The sequence below is a fragment of the Mixophyes fleayi genome, chromosome 7 (genome assembly GCF_038048845.1).
Source record: "Mixophyes fleayi isolate aMixFle1 chromosome 7, aMixFle1.hap1, whole genome shotgun sequence".
In the NCBI taxonomy this organism is placed as follows: domain Eukaryota; kingdom Metazoa; phylum Chordata; class Amphibia; order Anura; family Limnodynastidae; genus Mixophyes; species Mixophyes fleayi.
The window spans coordinates 60,616,580-60,633,933 of NC_134408.1; the positions used below are offsets into that span (position 1 = coordinate 60,616,580).

Here is a 17,354-nt window from a genome sequence, read left to right on the forward strand (position 1 = left end):
GTAACGGTCTATCCAGATGTTACTTGGGAGGCTAACGACTGGTAGCATTGAAGTAACAGCTGTTGGCGAGCATCCTGTTGCTCCACACGGGTGACCAGATGCTGCAGCATCTCTTTGGCTGTAGGTTCCGTATCTGGGTCTGTCATGGCCTGATCTTACTGTCACGGGCACTAGGAGTCTTTACCCAGGGATCACCAGTTGATAAGCTTACCAGAGCAGTATAGATGGTAATATGGTACTCTGGTAGCGGGGTGATCACGGAACAGGAGACAGCAGATGATAGAGATGCTCGGGAAAGTCTATGACTAGCAGCACTGGTAATATATATGTAGAAATACACGAGGAACTGAATGGACAAAGGACACGTGAGGGTAGTCAGTGGTCTGCGGTAGCAAGTTGTACCACTGCTATAGTGAGGAGGAATGTCCAACAGAAACGAGGAGGTGATGAGAGTCAGCGGTCTGCGTTTAGCAAGTTGTACCGCTGTCTGGGTGAAGGAATAGAATCCAGGTGAAGGTATCCGGGGAGTCAGTGGTCTGCGTTAGCAAGTTGTACCATTGCTATGTGAGAGGACACTGGCACAGGTGACACAGGAAACAGGAATCAGTGGTCTGCCTCTAGCAAGTTGTACCACTGAACATATGAGTGAGGAGGAGCACGGGGAGAGACTGCAATACAGAGGATACACGGGCACCTTGAACTTGATCCACAATGACATGCACAATATAGTAATGACTGAACAGCACTGCAATAATACAAAGTCATAGAAACTATCCGGGCAAAAGATAACACAGTCAATGATGGCAAAAGTCTCAGCGGATAGTAAGCTCGAGAGGAGAACAACTCAGTCCAGCAAGATATGCAATACACCAGCACAGTCAATGAGAAGTATGCATACCGTGGTTCAGGAGCAGGCTGTCAGACAGGAGTGCAGAGATACCTGAACGGCTGGAGGCCGGCAGGATGCGAAGTCCCTGGAGGGTGAAGCGGTAATCAAATAGGTGCAGCGCACAGGTAGGTAGACCAGCAGGGGAACAAATACTCAGGAAGCAGTAGTATGTAGAACTGGACTCCTGGAGGACCCTGAAGAGTAGCGATGGTCTAGACGAGATGAAAGCAGTGAGGCGCAGATCCGATGCAGACTGGCGAGTAGACACCAGCAGGAACACTGAGAAGCACGGAGAGCGGATCAGCTGCTGCAGAAACGAGTAGAACTGAGGAGTAGCAGCCAGCAGGACTCTGCAGGTACACGGAGGTAGCGGATAGCAACCAGCAGGTGCAGCCACGATGAAACACGGTAGAGTAGAGCTGGCTGGAACTGTTGAGCACGGAGAGCAGCGGATAGGAATCAGTTGTAGCAGTCTCGAGGAAACACAGGAGAGTTGAGATGAGCTGAAGACTGTAGCACACGGAGGCAGCGGATAGGAATCAGCTAAACAGTCACGATGAAACACAGGAGAGTTGAAGTGGTCTGAAGACTGTAGTACACGGAGGCAGCGGATTGGAATCAGCTAACAGTCACGATGAAACACAGGAGAGTTGAAGTGGTCTGAAGACTGTAGTGCACGGAGGCAGCGGATAGGAATCAGCTAACAGTCACGATGAAACACAGGAGAGTTGAAGTGGTCTGAAGACTGTAGTGCACGGAGGCAGCGGATAGGAATCAGCTAACAGTCACGATGAAACACAGGAGAGTTGGAGTGGTCTGGAAACCACAGGAGTAGAAGTGGTCTGGAAACCACAGGAATCAGCAGCGCTGAATACACGAGGAAACACAGGAGCACCTTCAGAGGCTCATGGGGAATGAGACTCCAAGATCAGGCAACGAGGTATGGACAGCAGGTGCTTTAAATAGGGAGTGTTGCCTGATCAGCCAATTAAGTAAAGGGACAGGTACTGAAGGTTTTGAAAGGGCTGCGCATGCGCAGACCCTCAGGATGGTGGACGGCCACGGTTCCTAAACACACGGGAAGAAGCACTTACAGTCTGGTGAGTGACAGTACCCCCCCTTTTAAAGGTGGGCACAGAACGCCTGGAACCGGGCTTGTCCGAATTTTTGGAATAAAACTTCTTAAGAAGAGCTGGGGCGTTGAGATCTTCAGCTTTGATCCATGAACGCTCCTCAGGACCAAAGCCCTTCCAATGAACGAGGAAACGGAAAACTCCTCACGAAATTTTTGCGTCCAATACATGAGTAATCTCGAAATCTTCCTCCTGATGAACTTGAACTGGCTGAGGTGCTGAAGGAGGAGCCGAGAAACGGTTGATGATGAGAGGTTTGAGCAAGGACACATGGAAGGCATTGGAAATACGAAGGTTCATAGGAAGTAGAAGTTTGAAACAAACTGGATTTATCACTTGAATGATCCTATATGGACCAATAAAACGGGGAGCGAATTTCATAGATGGGACCTTCAAACGAATATTTTTGGTAGATAACCAGACACGATCTCCAATTTTCAGTGGTGGAATAGCCCGCCTCTTCTTATCTGCGAAAGACTTATATTTGGCAGATGTCTTCTTTAAACAGGTTTTGACCTGAGACCAAATATTTTTGAAGGTCTGACAAACAGTCTCTACAGCAGGAACTTGGGTGGGAGGGAGGGCAGGAAATTCCGGAAAAGACGGATGGTGATTGTAAACCACAAAGAATGGAGTTTTGGACGATGACTCATGGTACATGTTGTTATGAGCGAATTCAGCCCAAGGAAGCAATTCTACCCAGTTGTCTTGATTGGCTGATGAGAACATCCTTATAAAGGTCTCGAGATCTTGATTGACCCGTTCAGTTTGTCCGTTTGATTGCGGATGGTAAGAAGATGAGAGTGCTAATCGTATGCCCAAGGTTTTACAAAGGGCCCGCCAGAATCTGGAAACGAATTGTACTCCTCTATCTGACACAATCTCAGATGGACATCCATGAATACGAAAGATTTTCTTAACGAAATGTTCAGCCAGAGTAGACGAGGAAGGCAAACCAGACAAAGGGACAAAATGAGCCATCTTCGAAAATCTATCTACCACTGCCCAAATAGTATTACAATTTTTACTAGGTGGCAGATCAGTAACAAAGTCCATACTAATATGGGTCCAGGGCTTGGACGGAATGGGTAGTGGTTGCAGCAACCCCGCTGGAGTTCTGCGGGGGGATTTAAACTGAGAACACAATTCACAAGAAGCAACAAACTCTTTGACGTCTCTCCTCATCGAGGGCCACCAGTAACTTCGAGAGAGAATCTCAAAGGTCTTGCGTTCACCGGCATGTCCAGAAAAACGAGAAGAATGGAACCACGAAAGGATTTTCCTCCTAAGAGTAGGAGGCACGAGGGTCTTCCCAAATGGTAGCACTTTAGTGGAAGAAGCAGCCAGCGAGATACATTTGGGGTCTAGTATAGAATGGTTGGGAACCTCTTCAACGTCAGAGGACGTCACAAAAGCTCGAGATAGAGCGTCAGCTTTCTTGTTCTTGGCAGCTGGTTTGAAGGTTATGATTAATTCGAAACGGGAAAAGAAAAGAGACCATCTTGCTTGATGAGGATTCAAGCATTGGGCAGACTGTAGGTATGACAAGTTCTTATGATCCGTGAAAATCGTCACAGGGTGACGAGCTCCTTCCAATAAGTATCTCCACTCCTCTAATGCAACTTTGATAGCCAGCAACTCCTTGTCCCCGATAGTGTAATTTTTCTCCGCAGGCAGGAGACCCCGAGAGTAAAAGGCACAAGGATGGAATTTTTGTTGCTCCGATCGTTGGGAGAGAATGGCTCCTAAGCCCACATTAGAGGCATCTACTTCTAGGAAGAAGGGAAGTGTCACATCAGGCTGTCGAAGAATGGGAGCAGAGGAGAAGGACTCTTTAAGAAATTGAAAGGCTTGGAGGGCCTCGGATGACCATTGCTTAGTATTGGCCCCTTTACGAGTCAGGGCCACAATAGGAGATGCAATGGACGAGAAGTCTTGAATGAAGCGTCTATAGTAATTGGCAAAACCTAAAAAACGCTGGATAGCACGAAGAGTAGTTGGCTGGGGCCAATGTAATACAGCATTCATCTTTTCTGGATCCATTTTCAGGCCAACTCCGGAAACAATATACCCCAAAAATGGAATCTGGGGCAACTCGAATGAACATTTTTCTAGTTTGCAGAATAATGAATTTTTCCGGAGTCTGGAAAGGACCTCTGCCACATGTAGGTGATGAGAAGGCAGGTCCTGTGAAAAGATCAATATGTCGTCCAGGTAGACAACGACACATATACATATAACAAGTCCCGAAAGATCTCATTAACGAAGCCCTGGAAAACAGCGGGGGCATTACACAACCCGAAAGGCATTACTAGATATTCATAATGCCCATCTCTGGTGTTGAACGCTGTCTTCCATTCGTCACCGGGCCGGATTCTAATTAAATTATAGGCACCACGAAGATCCAACTTGGTAAAGATCCGAGCTCCCTTGATGCGATCAAATAACTCAGTGATCAACGGAATGGGATACCGATTTTTAATAGTAATGGCATTGAGTCCACGAAAATCTATGCAGGGGCGTAGTGATCCATCCTTCTTTTTTACGAAGAAGAACCCGGCTCCAGCGGGAGAGGTGGAAGGTCGAATAAACCCTCGCTGGAGATTCTCCTGGATGTAATCAGATGTAGCTTGAGTTTCAGGTAACGAAAGTGGATAGACCCGACCCCTAGGAGGAGTCTTGCCAGGTAGAAGATCGATCTGACAATCCCATGAACGATGAGGAGGAAGACGTTCAGACTGAGCTTTATCAAAAACATCGGCAAATGAAGCATACTGAGGAGGGAGTCCCGGTGAGGAAGATGAGATGGAAGATTGCTGTATTTTAAGAGGAATGACTTGAGAAAGACAACGATGATGACATTCAGCTCCCCAAGACGTAACTTGAGGAGTGCGCCAGTCAATCTGGGGAGAATGACATTGAAGCCATGGAAGGCCTAAGACAATCAGACTTGTCGTAACAGGAAGAATTAAAAACGAAATCTCTTCATGGTGTAGCACACCAATCTGAAGCGTTACTGGAGACGTACTCTGGGTGATGAGACCATTGATGAGACGTAATCCATCTATAGCAGTCACAGTAATCGGTGTTTTCAAAGTAATCACTGGTAGGGACCATTGATTCACTAGGGATTTAGAAATGAAATTTCCTGCTGCTCCAGAATCAATCAGTGCTTGAGACTCAAAGGATTTGGTAGCAAAGGAAATCGTAACATCAAAAGCGCAGACTTTTAATTTCGTAGAAGATGGAGAGGACTCCAGGGACCCTAACTTCACCTCTCCAGAACTAGTTAGGGCCTGGCATTTCCCAATTTCTTAGGGCAAGAACTGAGCATATGTGTGGAATCAGCACAATAGATACAAAGTCTATTCTTTACTCTTCGGTTCCTCTCCTCTGAAGTTAATTTGGAACGTCCTATCTCCATGGGGATCACAGAAGGTGAAGCTGGACGAAATTGAGGGGTTGAGCGAAGAGGTGCTTTAACTGAAGTTGTTTTCTCAGATTCTCTTTCACGAAACCTCATGTCTACACGATGGCAAAGAGAGATCAAATCTTCTAATGACGTAGGAAGCTCTTGGGTAGTCAGTGCATCTTTAATTTTATCGGAGAGCCCCTGCCAGAAGGCGGCAATTAATGCTTCAGTGTTCCACTGAAGTTCAGAGGCTAATATCCTAAATTGAATGACGTACTGGCCTAATGTATGAGAACCCTGACGTAAACGAAGAATGCTGGAAGCAGCGGAGGTCACACGACCTGGTTCATCGAACACACTTCGGAACATAGAAATGAATTTGGCACTATCTTGTAATACAGGATCGTTTCTCTCCCACAGAGGGGAGGCCCAAGCCAGAGCTTGTCCAGAAAACAATGAGATAAGATAGGCCACTCTGGAACGATGGGTAGAAAAATTTTGAGGTTGGAGCTCAAAATGAACTGAGCATTGGTTGAGAAAACCCCTACAAGTTTTGGGGTCTCCATCGTATTTTGACGGAGTAGGCAGGTGAAGCGTGGAAGCCGTAGACACCTGGGATGGCACTGGGGGAACGGAGGAAAGCACAGGAGCTTCAACATTAGCTGTAACGGTCTGTCCAGATGTTCCTTGGGAGGCTAACGACTGGTAGCATTGAAGTAACAGCTGTTGGCGAGCATCCTGTTGCTCCACACGGGTGACCAGATGCTGCAGCATCTCTTTGGCTGTATGTTCCGTATCTGGGTCTGTCATGGCCTGATCTTACTGTCACGGGCACTAGGAGTCTTTACCCAGGGATCACCAGGTGATAAGCTTACCAGAGCAGTATAGATGGTAATATGGTACTCTGGTAGCGGGGTGATCACGGAACAGGAGACAGCAGATGATAGAGATGCTCGGGAAAGTCTATGACTAGCAGCACTGGTAATATATATGTAGAAATACACGAGGAACTGAATGGACAAAGGACACGTGAGGGTAGTCAGTGGTCTGCGGTAGCAAGTTGTACCACTGCTATAGTGAGGAGGAATGTCCAACAGAAACGAGGAGGTGATGAGAGTCAGCGGTCTGCGTTTAGCAAGTTGTACCGCTGTCTGGGTGAAGGAATAGAATCCAGGTGAAGGTATCCGGGGAGTCAATGGTCTGCATTAGCAAGTTGTACCACTGCTATGTGAGAGGACACTGGCACAGGTGACACAGGAAACAGGAATCAGTGGTCTGCCTCTAGCAAGTTGTACCACTGAACATATGAGTGAGGAGGAGCACGGGGAGAGACTGCAATACAGAGGATACACGGGCACCTTGAACTTGATCCACAATGACATGCACAATATAGTAATGACTGAACAGCACTGCAATAATACAAAGTCATAGAAACTATCCGGGCAAAAGATAACACAGTCAATGATGGCAAAAGTCTCAGCGGATAGTAAGCTCCAGAGGAGAACAACTCAGTCCAGCAAGATATGCAATACACCAGCACAGTCAATGAGAAGTATTCATACCGTGGTTCAGGAGCAGGCTGTCAAACAGGAGTGCAGAGATACCTGAACGGCTTGAGGCCGGCAGGATGCGAAGTCCCTGGAGGGTGAAGCGGTAATCAAGTAGGTGCAGCGCACAGGTAGGTAGACCAGCAGGGGAACAAATACTCAGGAAGCAGTAGTATGTAGAACTGGACTCCTGGAGGACCCTGAAGAGTAGCGATGGTCTAGACGAGATGAAAGCAGTGAGGCGCAGATCCGATGCAGACTGGCGAGTAGACACCAGCAGGAACACTGAGAAGCACGGAGAGCGGATCAGCTGCTGCAGACATGAGTAGAACTGAGGAGTAGCAGCCAGCAGGACTCTGCAGGTACACAGAGGTAGCGGATAGCAACCAGCAGGTGCAGCCACGATGAAACACGGGAGAGTAGAGCTGAGCTGGAACTGTTGAGCACGGAGAATCAGTTGTAGCAGTCTCGAGGAAACACAGGAGAGTTGAGATGAGCTGAAGACTGTAGCGCACGGAGGCAGCGGATAGGAATCAGCTAAACAGTCACGATGAAACACAGGAGAGTTGAAGTGGTCTGAAGACTGTAGTGCACGGAGGCAGCGGATTGGAATCAGCTAACAGTCACGATGAAACACAGGAGAGTTGAAGTGGTCTGAAGACTGTAGTGCACGGAGGCAGTGGATAGGAATCAGCTAACAGTCACGATGAAACACAGGAGAGTTGAAGTGGTCTGAAGACTGTAGTGCACGGAGGCAGTGGATAGGAATCAGCTAACAGTCACGATGAAACACAGGAGAGTTGGAGTGGTCTGGAAACCACAGGAGTAGAAGTGGTCTGGAAACCACAGGAATCAGCAGCGCTGAATACACGAGGAAACACAGGAGCACCTTCAGAGGCTCATGGGGAATGAGACTCCAAGATCAGGCAATGAGGTATGGACAGCAGGTGCTTTAAATAGGGAGTGTTGCCTGATCAGCCAATTAAGTAAAGGGACAGGTACTGAAGGTTTTAAAAGGGCTGCGCATGCGCAGACCCTCAGGATGGTGGACGGCCACGGTTCCTAAACACACGGGAAGAAGCACTCACAGTCTGGTGAGTGACACAGGGTAAAATACCGTGACAGACACCTTAGTTCAAGGGTGCCTGTCACCAATCGACTCAAATTGAGGGCCTACACAGACATCTGTAGTAAAATTTGAAGAAGGCTTCATGTAACTCGCTCTATCCGCCAAATACAAAGGAGATGGAGTGACTTAACACGCCAACAGCCAGACCTACTGCGGCAACTTCATCGAAATATTCGAAGTGGTGGGTTACAGTGTTGAAAAAGTGGATTATTTTAAAAAGTATATATGTGTTTTCAAGCTCTGGTTCGGTTTACATTATATAGTTTGAATAACATACCTAACTCCACCCCAAAAAAATATTGAGTGACACAATTGTATAATGGAAACTATGAACTGTCTTGTGTGGCAGACAACATATATGTACAACACAAAAACTTAAATTACTGTCTGTTTACAACTGTTTATGTTGACCCAAAGCGGCAAGAACACATACGTTCTTAATGTAAAACCTCTATCTACATTGAGCATGTTGAAAAATGTGTTTCCATTGCTTACAATAATAGCCATAATGTATGTCCCAAGGCAACATGGATGAGAAAAAAGTGGTTATTTAGTCAATGGTCACAGATTTCATATTAGAAGCCACATGTATCAGAGCTTTATCTTCTGTCTCGCAATCTTTAAAGTTGATTCTATTTGCAAAATACATGTTGCCTACTGGACTATATTTGGCCTGTCTCTGGCCAACACTTAACCTTTGCCAAGAGCTTACTTACAACCACATAAAAAGACAACGTAATTTTGAAATTATCTTGTCTTGTAATTGTTACAACTCTGTCTGTTGTTTGTACCTAGCAGCAGTGCCTCATACCACCAGAGGTGCTGCTGTTCTGTTCCTGAACTCTTCTACGTGCGTGAAGGAGTTAAGCTCCTTGCATTATGCCTGATTAGAACTGCACCTGTTGCACCTCTTTAAGTACCTGCCTCTAGTTGTGCTCTGAGCAGTTCATCCTGTTTGTTCCTGGCTGCTGCTAACCTGCTCCTGTGCTATTTGGTATATACCTGCTGGACTGAACTTCTGTGTATGACCCCTGCCTGTACCTTGGACCTTGCCTGCTTGCCTGAGACCCCAAATCATTTGCCTGTACATTGGACCACGCTGTTTTGCCTGTTGCCCTGACCTTTTGGACAGACTTCTGGACCTCGCTAATTTGCTTGATCTCTGCCTGGCTATTTGGATTTGTTTGTATGATCACTGCTTTATCCCTGGACTCTGTCTGCTTTCCTGGACAGCCTTGTGCCTTCTGGACTGGGGTAAACTTATTATACTTGTTCCTGCCATTTTACTATACAGTCTCTTTTGGAACCTGTTATCCATGGATTTGAGTTATCTTTGTTAATATATTTACCTAAATAAAGACACTTTGCCTTACACTTCCGTTGCTCTTCGGGAATGCACTGGGATTCATAACAGTAATCATCCAAGATTAATGCTCATGTTTCATGCTTTGTTAAACAAAGCAACTTGATTCCACGTTGCATTACAATATTAGCCAGCCACTATCATTGTGCTTGATTTCTAAATATCTAAGGCACAATCAACATGTTTTATGAACATTAAATATATGTAAAAATGAAGACAAGACAAACATGACTGTTGAAAGCATATTTAGAGTGTAGACAGTGTGTCCAAGGTTTAGCAATATTTGTGCGTCACATCTGAGATTTGTTACCTTTTACAGAAAGCCACTTACAACAGCGCTCACATCCTGCTAATTTGCGCCTCGCAACCAACAGGATGAACGCTATGCCAGGGAAGAAGCTGGGCAGACACCTCCCCAGCATAATGTTGCTGCTGAAGATTTAGACCTGCTTGATGGGGCGGTGCGGTGTCCGACCGGCAGGATGAGGGCGGTGCAGAGTCCAACCGGCAGGATGAGGGCGGTGCAGAGTCCGACCGGCAGGATGAGGGCGGTGCAGAGTCCAACCGGCAGGATGAGGGCGGTGCAGAGTCCGACCGGCAGGATGAGGACGGTGCAGAGTCCGACCGCAAGATGAGGCCGGGTTGCAGGACAACAACAACACCCAGCCAACTCAAAGTCTGAGTGTTATGAGGTGGACTTGGCCTCAACCATCTCAGAGCTAGAAGTGGTTGAGCTGGATATGGAGGATGATCCCCAGAGTCACCCTAGTTAGGTAAATATTATCAACGTTATTAACAAGAACACTATACATAGTGCTTGCAATACTGTGGAGATATTTTTTTAAAAGGCACAGGCCCGGCCCCCCTTAGCTGTATCCAGCCCTATTTAGATTGCACTACTTGGTGGCAGGGTATGCTGTCATTTGGACAACCCAAAGTAACAGCAGGCCCGGGGTCCTTCACTGACCCTTTACATTAATAATTAATTTACAGAGATAAAATGGGTTCCGAAATTTAACAAACACCACAATAACCAAGCATCATTGACCCTTTTTATTGTTCACCAACATCCAGAATATACATCTATAACACATTTGCTTTTCCAAAAACCCAACCGTGTTGAAGGCACACATCGAGGTCCTACATGCTAACAGCTGAAAGTGAGGTGTGGGTGATGAAATATTTATAACATTTGGTTGCCACATCTTTGTAATCCCAAGTATTCCGCAAATCAAACAGTTTGGAAAATCTAGAATCAACTTTTTTTAAAAAAATGCACAGCTGGATCTGTGGCAATGTGTCAGTCAGTAATGAATACACCTGTGCTCCAGCAAGGAGATATGGAAAACATGCACTGTTAGTGGTACTTGAGGACTTTGATCATGTATATCCTGCCATTGATGAATTGTGTTAACCATAGATTAACATGGATTACTCCAATCCAAGTATACATCAGCACAAATGATTACCTAAATCATCTATTCTGTTTAGTCTAGTTTGGTTAACCATACAATGTTACTGTAAAATGAAAGTAAATAATAACCGTAAAAGAGATTTGTGTGAAACCTATAACCCATTTGTCTTCTCATTCACAAGCTTACAATGGGACAGGCTCCAGACCCAGATGCGTGAGCTGGTTGGTCACCTACAGGAGGCCCATGTGGTGTTTGGCCACATTCTGGATAATGTGGACAATCTGTTTCAGTCTTAATTTTTTTGCTATTTTTTCAGTTGATTCTTTACCACAAGCCAAACCAAATTAAACAATTGTTTCCTAGTTCAATTGTATTTGTGATTATTAGAATATTGTAATCATATAATAATAATAAGTTAGATTGATTCTTTATAATATTCACAGTGTGTTGAAAAGTTCATGAGGACTTAAATGACCATTGTGATAATAGGTGCATAACATTATTTACTTTCCATGCAAAGCAAAAACTCAAAACATTACACGTATGATAACATACCTGTATATAATGCATAAAGATGCATTAACCTCTTTCGAACTTTGATTTTGGGTACAACCCTTTGGCCAGTCAGAACTCCAGTTGCTGAGCTATTTTCCAAAGAGCTTTTGCTTCTTCTCACTGTGGGCCTCATGTACAGTGGTATGCAATTCAACATGAAAATGTAAGTGTTAATAGCATCCCACAAGTTACATAGGCCTCAAAGTTGCAGGGACACACCTATCTATCTGAGTCAGGGCCCAGTGTGCATGATACACTTTAGTGTATCAGTCACAGTGGTCCTGTAAACCTGGGAAACAGCATTTTGATGATTTGGATTAATGTTAGCCCCCCCCCCCCAAAAAAAAAAGCACAAGGTTTGTTTTGCCTAATTGAGAGGTTGTGCACAAATATCGAAACAATATAATTTGTTTAATACAAAATATGACAAATACAGCAATGTCTGTTGCACAATGATCTAGGGCTCTAGGAGAGACTCTGCGATTGCTTTGAACTCAGCCTAGCATGTCGAGAGCCTAACCACGCCTTTACATTGCTAGGTTCGCCCACTACCTTCCCCAATCCACCTCTAGAAGCACAGGGAGATTAAATGGGGGAGATCCATCTCAGTCCAAGTGCAAATTCAGACAGATACGTACCTAAAAGTGCTTTGTGCGTTTATTATTTGTACTTGTGTCAAACTTTAAGTTGGGCCCATTGTCTGTCACTATCACTCTGATGTTTTTTTCGTTACTCCAATCCTCTTTTTGAACTTGAAACCAAACAGCAGTCGGTGTAGTCTGCTCTGCAACAGCTTGAAGTAAGCTACATGGCTCAACTGTATACAGGGGTCTAATAGATACTGCTACCTCCTCTTCTCAACACCTCACGTACTGTCATAGAGACTCTGCCTTGCCTCTATATTCCCTTTGGTTGAGCCCCCAAACAATATTACAGGGATACACTCCCCTCTCAGCCACGTGTTTGTATTTTGGCTTGCTCCACCACTCAATACCCCCCCCCCCCAACCCTTCTTTTTTTTGTCTTGTGTTTTTGTTTGAAAGCTAATTTTTTCCTCCTTGGCCCAGCTACTCACCAAAATGCCTTAGCAAACCTTTGTTCTGTGTGTGTGTGTGTGTGTGGGAGCCTCCCATCCTTTAACAGTTCACTGCCCTGCATGTAGATGTAGGCTCTGATTCTAAGCCGGGGAGACTACTGTGGGACACACATGGGCCTCGATGCTCAATTTATGTAGTACATTTAATAATTAGTATTTCTTTTATAGATATTGTTTATTGTTTTAAACCAATAACATACTTTAAATAAGCATTTGTAACATATATTTTGCAAACAAAAAAACCATAGGGGAGCCCTCAGCTTACTATAGCACTCAATATTAGTCAGCATCTGTACCCAGGATCCATAACCTGATAAGGCAAGGAAGTGTACCACAAAACAAGTGTCAAACAAACAGCTCTGTAGTTTTATAGTTGTAGTTGCACCTAGTTGTTAGTTTAGTAATTTCACAGTTGCATTCATTTAATTTCCTAAATTTCATTAGCAAATCGCGGAAATTACTGTTTGAACGTAACGTTGGACTCTACGGTGATTGCAAAGGTTGGTTCTATGACAACAGCGTATCTGCTGCAGGCTGTGCTGATGCCAAAGTTGCCAAATCTACACATTCTTCTGCGGACAGATTGATTGTGTCTTCTGCACTGTTAGACCACTCCAAATCAGCATGTACCTCTACTGATTTGTCACTAGTCACCATTGCGGCCTGGCTAGACTGACTGCTTTCTGTTGCAGGAGTAGGAGCATCCCGGCAAGTAGATGGAGATTTTAAATTGCTGAATTCCCAAACACCATGTTGCAGTGTTCGTAGAACGGCCATTGCATCCCTGCAGCACTGCAGGATTTTTCACTGACACTATTCATACTGTGTATAAACCCCCTTCGTCTGGGCTTGCCCCGCCTTAAGCCAGGATTTGAAGTGTAGTATTAATGGGCTATTATACATATGAACATCCCAAATCTTTGCAGAATTAGCGCAGAAACTGAAAAGTTTTTAGACATTAAAGGCATCTGAACATACATGAGATTATACATTTATTAATTTTACAGAACCACTCAGACAGAAACTTAAGTCTATCATGCACACTGGGCCACAAAGCATAAGAAGAATAAATCAGCAATTTGCATTGTCGCAAACATGTAAAGATCATCATCATCATCATCATCATCATTTATTTATATAGCGCCACTAATTCCGCAGCGCTGTACAGAGAACTCATTCACATCAGTCCCTGCCCCATTGGAGCTTGCAGTCTAAATTCCCTAATATAGACACACACTCACACACAGACACAGAGGGAGACAGAGACTACGGTCAATTTTGATAGCAGCCAATTAACCTACCAGTATGTTTTTGGAGTGTGGGAGGAAACCGGAGCACCCGGAGGAAACCCACGCAAACACAGGGAGAACATACAAACTCCACACAGATAAGGCCATGGTTGGGAATCAAACTCATGACCCCAGTGCTGTGAGGCAGAAGTGCTAACCACTAGGCCACTGTGTTGCCCAAAGATCCTTTATACTTACAATACTGCGGCAATTAGCATATGCAAGTTACAAAAGCAATGTCAGCACAAAATGCATCCGAAATTGCAGATGCTCACTTGTCACTACATCCGTCTAAGACGGAAACGCAAAATGCAGCAGGCACCTGGTCGCAACTTATAGTATTTTGAATGGCACGCAATGCGACTTACGTCCCACTCGGAATACCATATTGAGCTGCACGCCACTCCCCCGTCCGAAACTGTGCTTGCGTCCGACTCTAAATAAAGTCCACAATGTCCATGGAAATTATTTTACAATGTTGGCAAATTTGGGAGCTCTATACTGTCTGTTTTAAGCTATTACTCACATATCTTTTTAATGACATCTCCGAGTTTCCTGAAGACAATTTTCATTTTTGTTCTAGTAATATATGAAATACACAATGGTATTTTCATCACTATAATGAAATAATTACAGCTTTAAACACTTATAGAAGGCTTAAGCAACCTATGGCTCTCTAGCTACTGCGGAATTACAAGTCCCTTCAGCTAACAGGGCATGCTGGGATTTGCAGTTCAACAGCAGCTTGAGTGTCACAGTTTGCTTAATCTCTATTTTTGGTAATGCAGTATAATAACTATTAGAAACATCCTTTAGTCTTCACCATTATATAGTTTTACTGTAGCCCTAATCTATAAAACTGAATATAACTTTCTGGTAGACATTTGTCTAAATGTGGTTATTTTTATATTTTTAAAGAAAAGTCAAGGCATGCTGGGAATTGCAGTTCCACAGCAGCTTGACTGCCACAGTATGCCTAAGCTTTACTTTTGGCAATGCAGTATAATAGTTATCAGAGGCACAATTATGTAGTTTAACTGTAGCATAAATCTTTAAAAAGAGGTATGATTTTCTGGCATATGTTTCTCTATGTCATATTTTTGAACACAACTTATAATTGCACGAAGAAATATAATCATAAAGCAATTGTAAAACTACATGAAATTAGTCCACTGTAGGTAAAGCAGTTTGAAAATGCTTAAAATGCAGTTTCCATTTGCAGACCTATCAGATTTTGGTGGATAAGGGGACAAGAATGACACAGCAATAGTGTAGCATGGGTGGACCTTGAGAAACGCTCTTATAAATAGGAAGAGTCTGTCATGTGTCCACTATCCCATCTTGTTACTGCAGCTGTACTAACAACCTCTAATCAGAAATCCACCATGGTCCACTGGACAGCTGAAGAGAGAGCCGCCATCACTTCTGCATGGGCCAAAATCAATCTTGAAAAGGATGGTCATGACGCTCTGAGCAGGTAACACATAACTTTATATTTATAAGATAGTACATTGTACAGTGCAGAAAATCCATTTATATGGTATACAGTATGAAAATACATTTTAGAAAATAAAAGAATAACAATTTCTTTAAATATGTAGAAAATGTGGAAATATATTGGAATTATGTAAGTAGCGTAGTATAGACATAGAAAGGAAGAGTTGAAAACAGAACCTATTAATCATTTTTCTTTTCCAAACTATTTGTATACATTAGGCTGCTTTTCGTCTTCCCCTGGACCCAGAGGTATTTCAGCAGCTTTGGAAACCTGTCCAATATTACTGCCATCACTGGTAATCCCAAGGTCCGTGAGCATGGCAAGAAGGTGCTCACCACTATTGACAATTCCATTAAACATCTGGATGATATTAAACATTACCTGGCTGACCTCAGCAAGAGTCACGCCCAGGTGCTGCATGTGGACCCAGAGAACTTCAAGGTACAGTAATAAAGCTGCATGACAGTAGATTGTTTTACTGTCATTCAGTTCTCTTTCAAATAATTCTGAATATTAAGTTACAAAGTAAGTAAAATTTTAATGATTACCTAAACTGTCTTTTAAAGAAAATAGCTAATATTATGAAAGAATAATATATTAGACATAAAGTACATTTTGCCTATATACCATCTCTAATTCAGAAATCTATCTATGAAAGGAGAGGGAAATATTCACACATAAAAAACAGGTAACTATGAGACTTGCCGCTCCTAAACCTACATAGTTTCAGCCATACAGGTAATAATCATCCCTGAGCGCCACTGCAGCCAGAAACACTTTTGTTCAGAAGCACTCTAGGTTGAGAATCAGTAGCACTCTAGGGTGAGAATCAGATGCACTCTAGGATGAGAATCAGATGCACTCTAGGGTGAGAATCAGAAGCACTCTAGGGTGAGAATCTCTGGAAAGACAGAGGTCCTGTATCAGACCCATCTGTACATATTAGCTGCACAATACCTATGAGAAAGCAATGATCTCAGAAATGAATGTATGTTTATCACCTTTCACTTACAAGCACAATTTAATAAACTAATCATGTTGCTCTCTATTCACAGCGTTTCGGTGAGGTGCTGGTGATCGTCTTGGCTGGCAAGTTGGGTGCTGCATTCACCCCTAAAGTCCAAGCTGCCTGGGAGAAGTTTATTGCAGTCCTGGTGGCTGCTCTGAGCCATGGATATTACTAAACAGTCACCTCTGCATAAAATCTGTTGTATGTAAAATAAAGTGTTATTTTAAAAGAAACTATGCTTTTAGATTCCTATCTCTCAATAAATTAAAACATCATGGCAAAGTCAATAAAAATTTGTTATCATTTTGGATTAATGATGACAAAGCTTAGTCATGTGGTACACACATAATGTACTATTCACCCATATAAAGTAACCCAATGTGTAGTTCCTTAGGTATAAAGTTATAGATACATCAGTAGGTGTCTATAAGAAGGCAAACTGTGGGAGCTGCCTCAAGCAGCAGGTCTTGGTGTGAAGAAAACTGTAGGGAAATAATATAAGAAATCCACATTTTTTTTCAGCAGATGTCTATATCATACTTGCAAACTCTCCCGAAATGTCCGGGAGACTCCCGAAATCCGGGTACGTCTCCCGGACTCCTGGGAGAGCAGGCAAGTATCCCACAAACTGGAATTTACTTGCCAAAATGACGCGATTCACGGTAAATAGTGTAATTTTGACCCCGCCCCCCGCAACACAATAAAGTTTTCATTGCGGGGGTGGGGCCAAAATGAAGCAATTGACCGTGCACCACCCCCTCCGCCCTCCAACCACGCCCCCTGCGCGGGAAAGGTTGGCAAGTATGGTCTATATCTGTGTGTTCTGTGTATAAAAATGTTTATGGTTGTTTTCACCATTTCAGTTACCGCCTCAGGTAGTTGCTGCACACACACTTACCTGTTAAGCTAAAATAGTTTTTGTCAGTACACACTTTTTGAAATTCATAACGAATGACCATAAATAATGAAATATAAGTTTTGTACGCACATGTTTCGCATCCAGGAGAATAAGATCTGAG

General features: G+C 43.8%; 1 protein-coding gene across 1 annotated transcript; it reads left to right on the forward strand.

Moving 5' to 3' along the window:
* Positions 1–15,087: 15,087 nt before the first annotated feature.
* LOC142096951 (hemoglobin larval subunit beta-1-like) lies at positions 15,088–16,510 on the forward strand. The gene is made up of 3 exons (XM_075178576.1): positions 15,088–15,305; positions 15,545–15,767; positions 16,382–16,510. Exons 1-3 carry the CDS (start codon positions 15,151–15,153, stop codon positions 16,508–16,510), a joined length of 507 nt encoding a protein of 168 aa, XP_075034677.1. The 5' UTR covers positions 15,088–15,150.
* The last annotated feature ends 844 nt before the right edge of the window (positions 16,511–17,354 follow it).

Coding starts and splice junctions, on each gene's coding strand:
- LOC142096951 (XM_075178576.1), top strand. CDS start 15,151: ATGTGTCCACTATCCCATCTTGTTACTGCAGCTGTACTAACAACCTCT. Junction 15,306..15,544: donor GGTCATGACGCTCTGAGCAG/GTAACACATAAC, acceptor TGTATACATTAG/GCTGCTTTTCGTCTTCCCCT. Junction 15,768..16,381: donor TGGACCCAGAGAACTTCAAG/GTACAGTAATAA, acceptor CTCTATTCACAG/CGTTTCGGTGAGGTGCTGGT.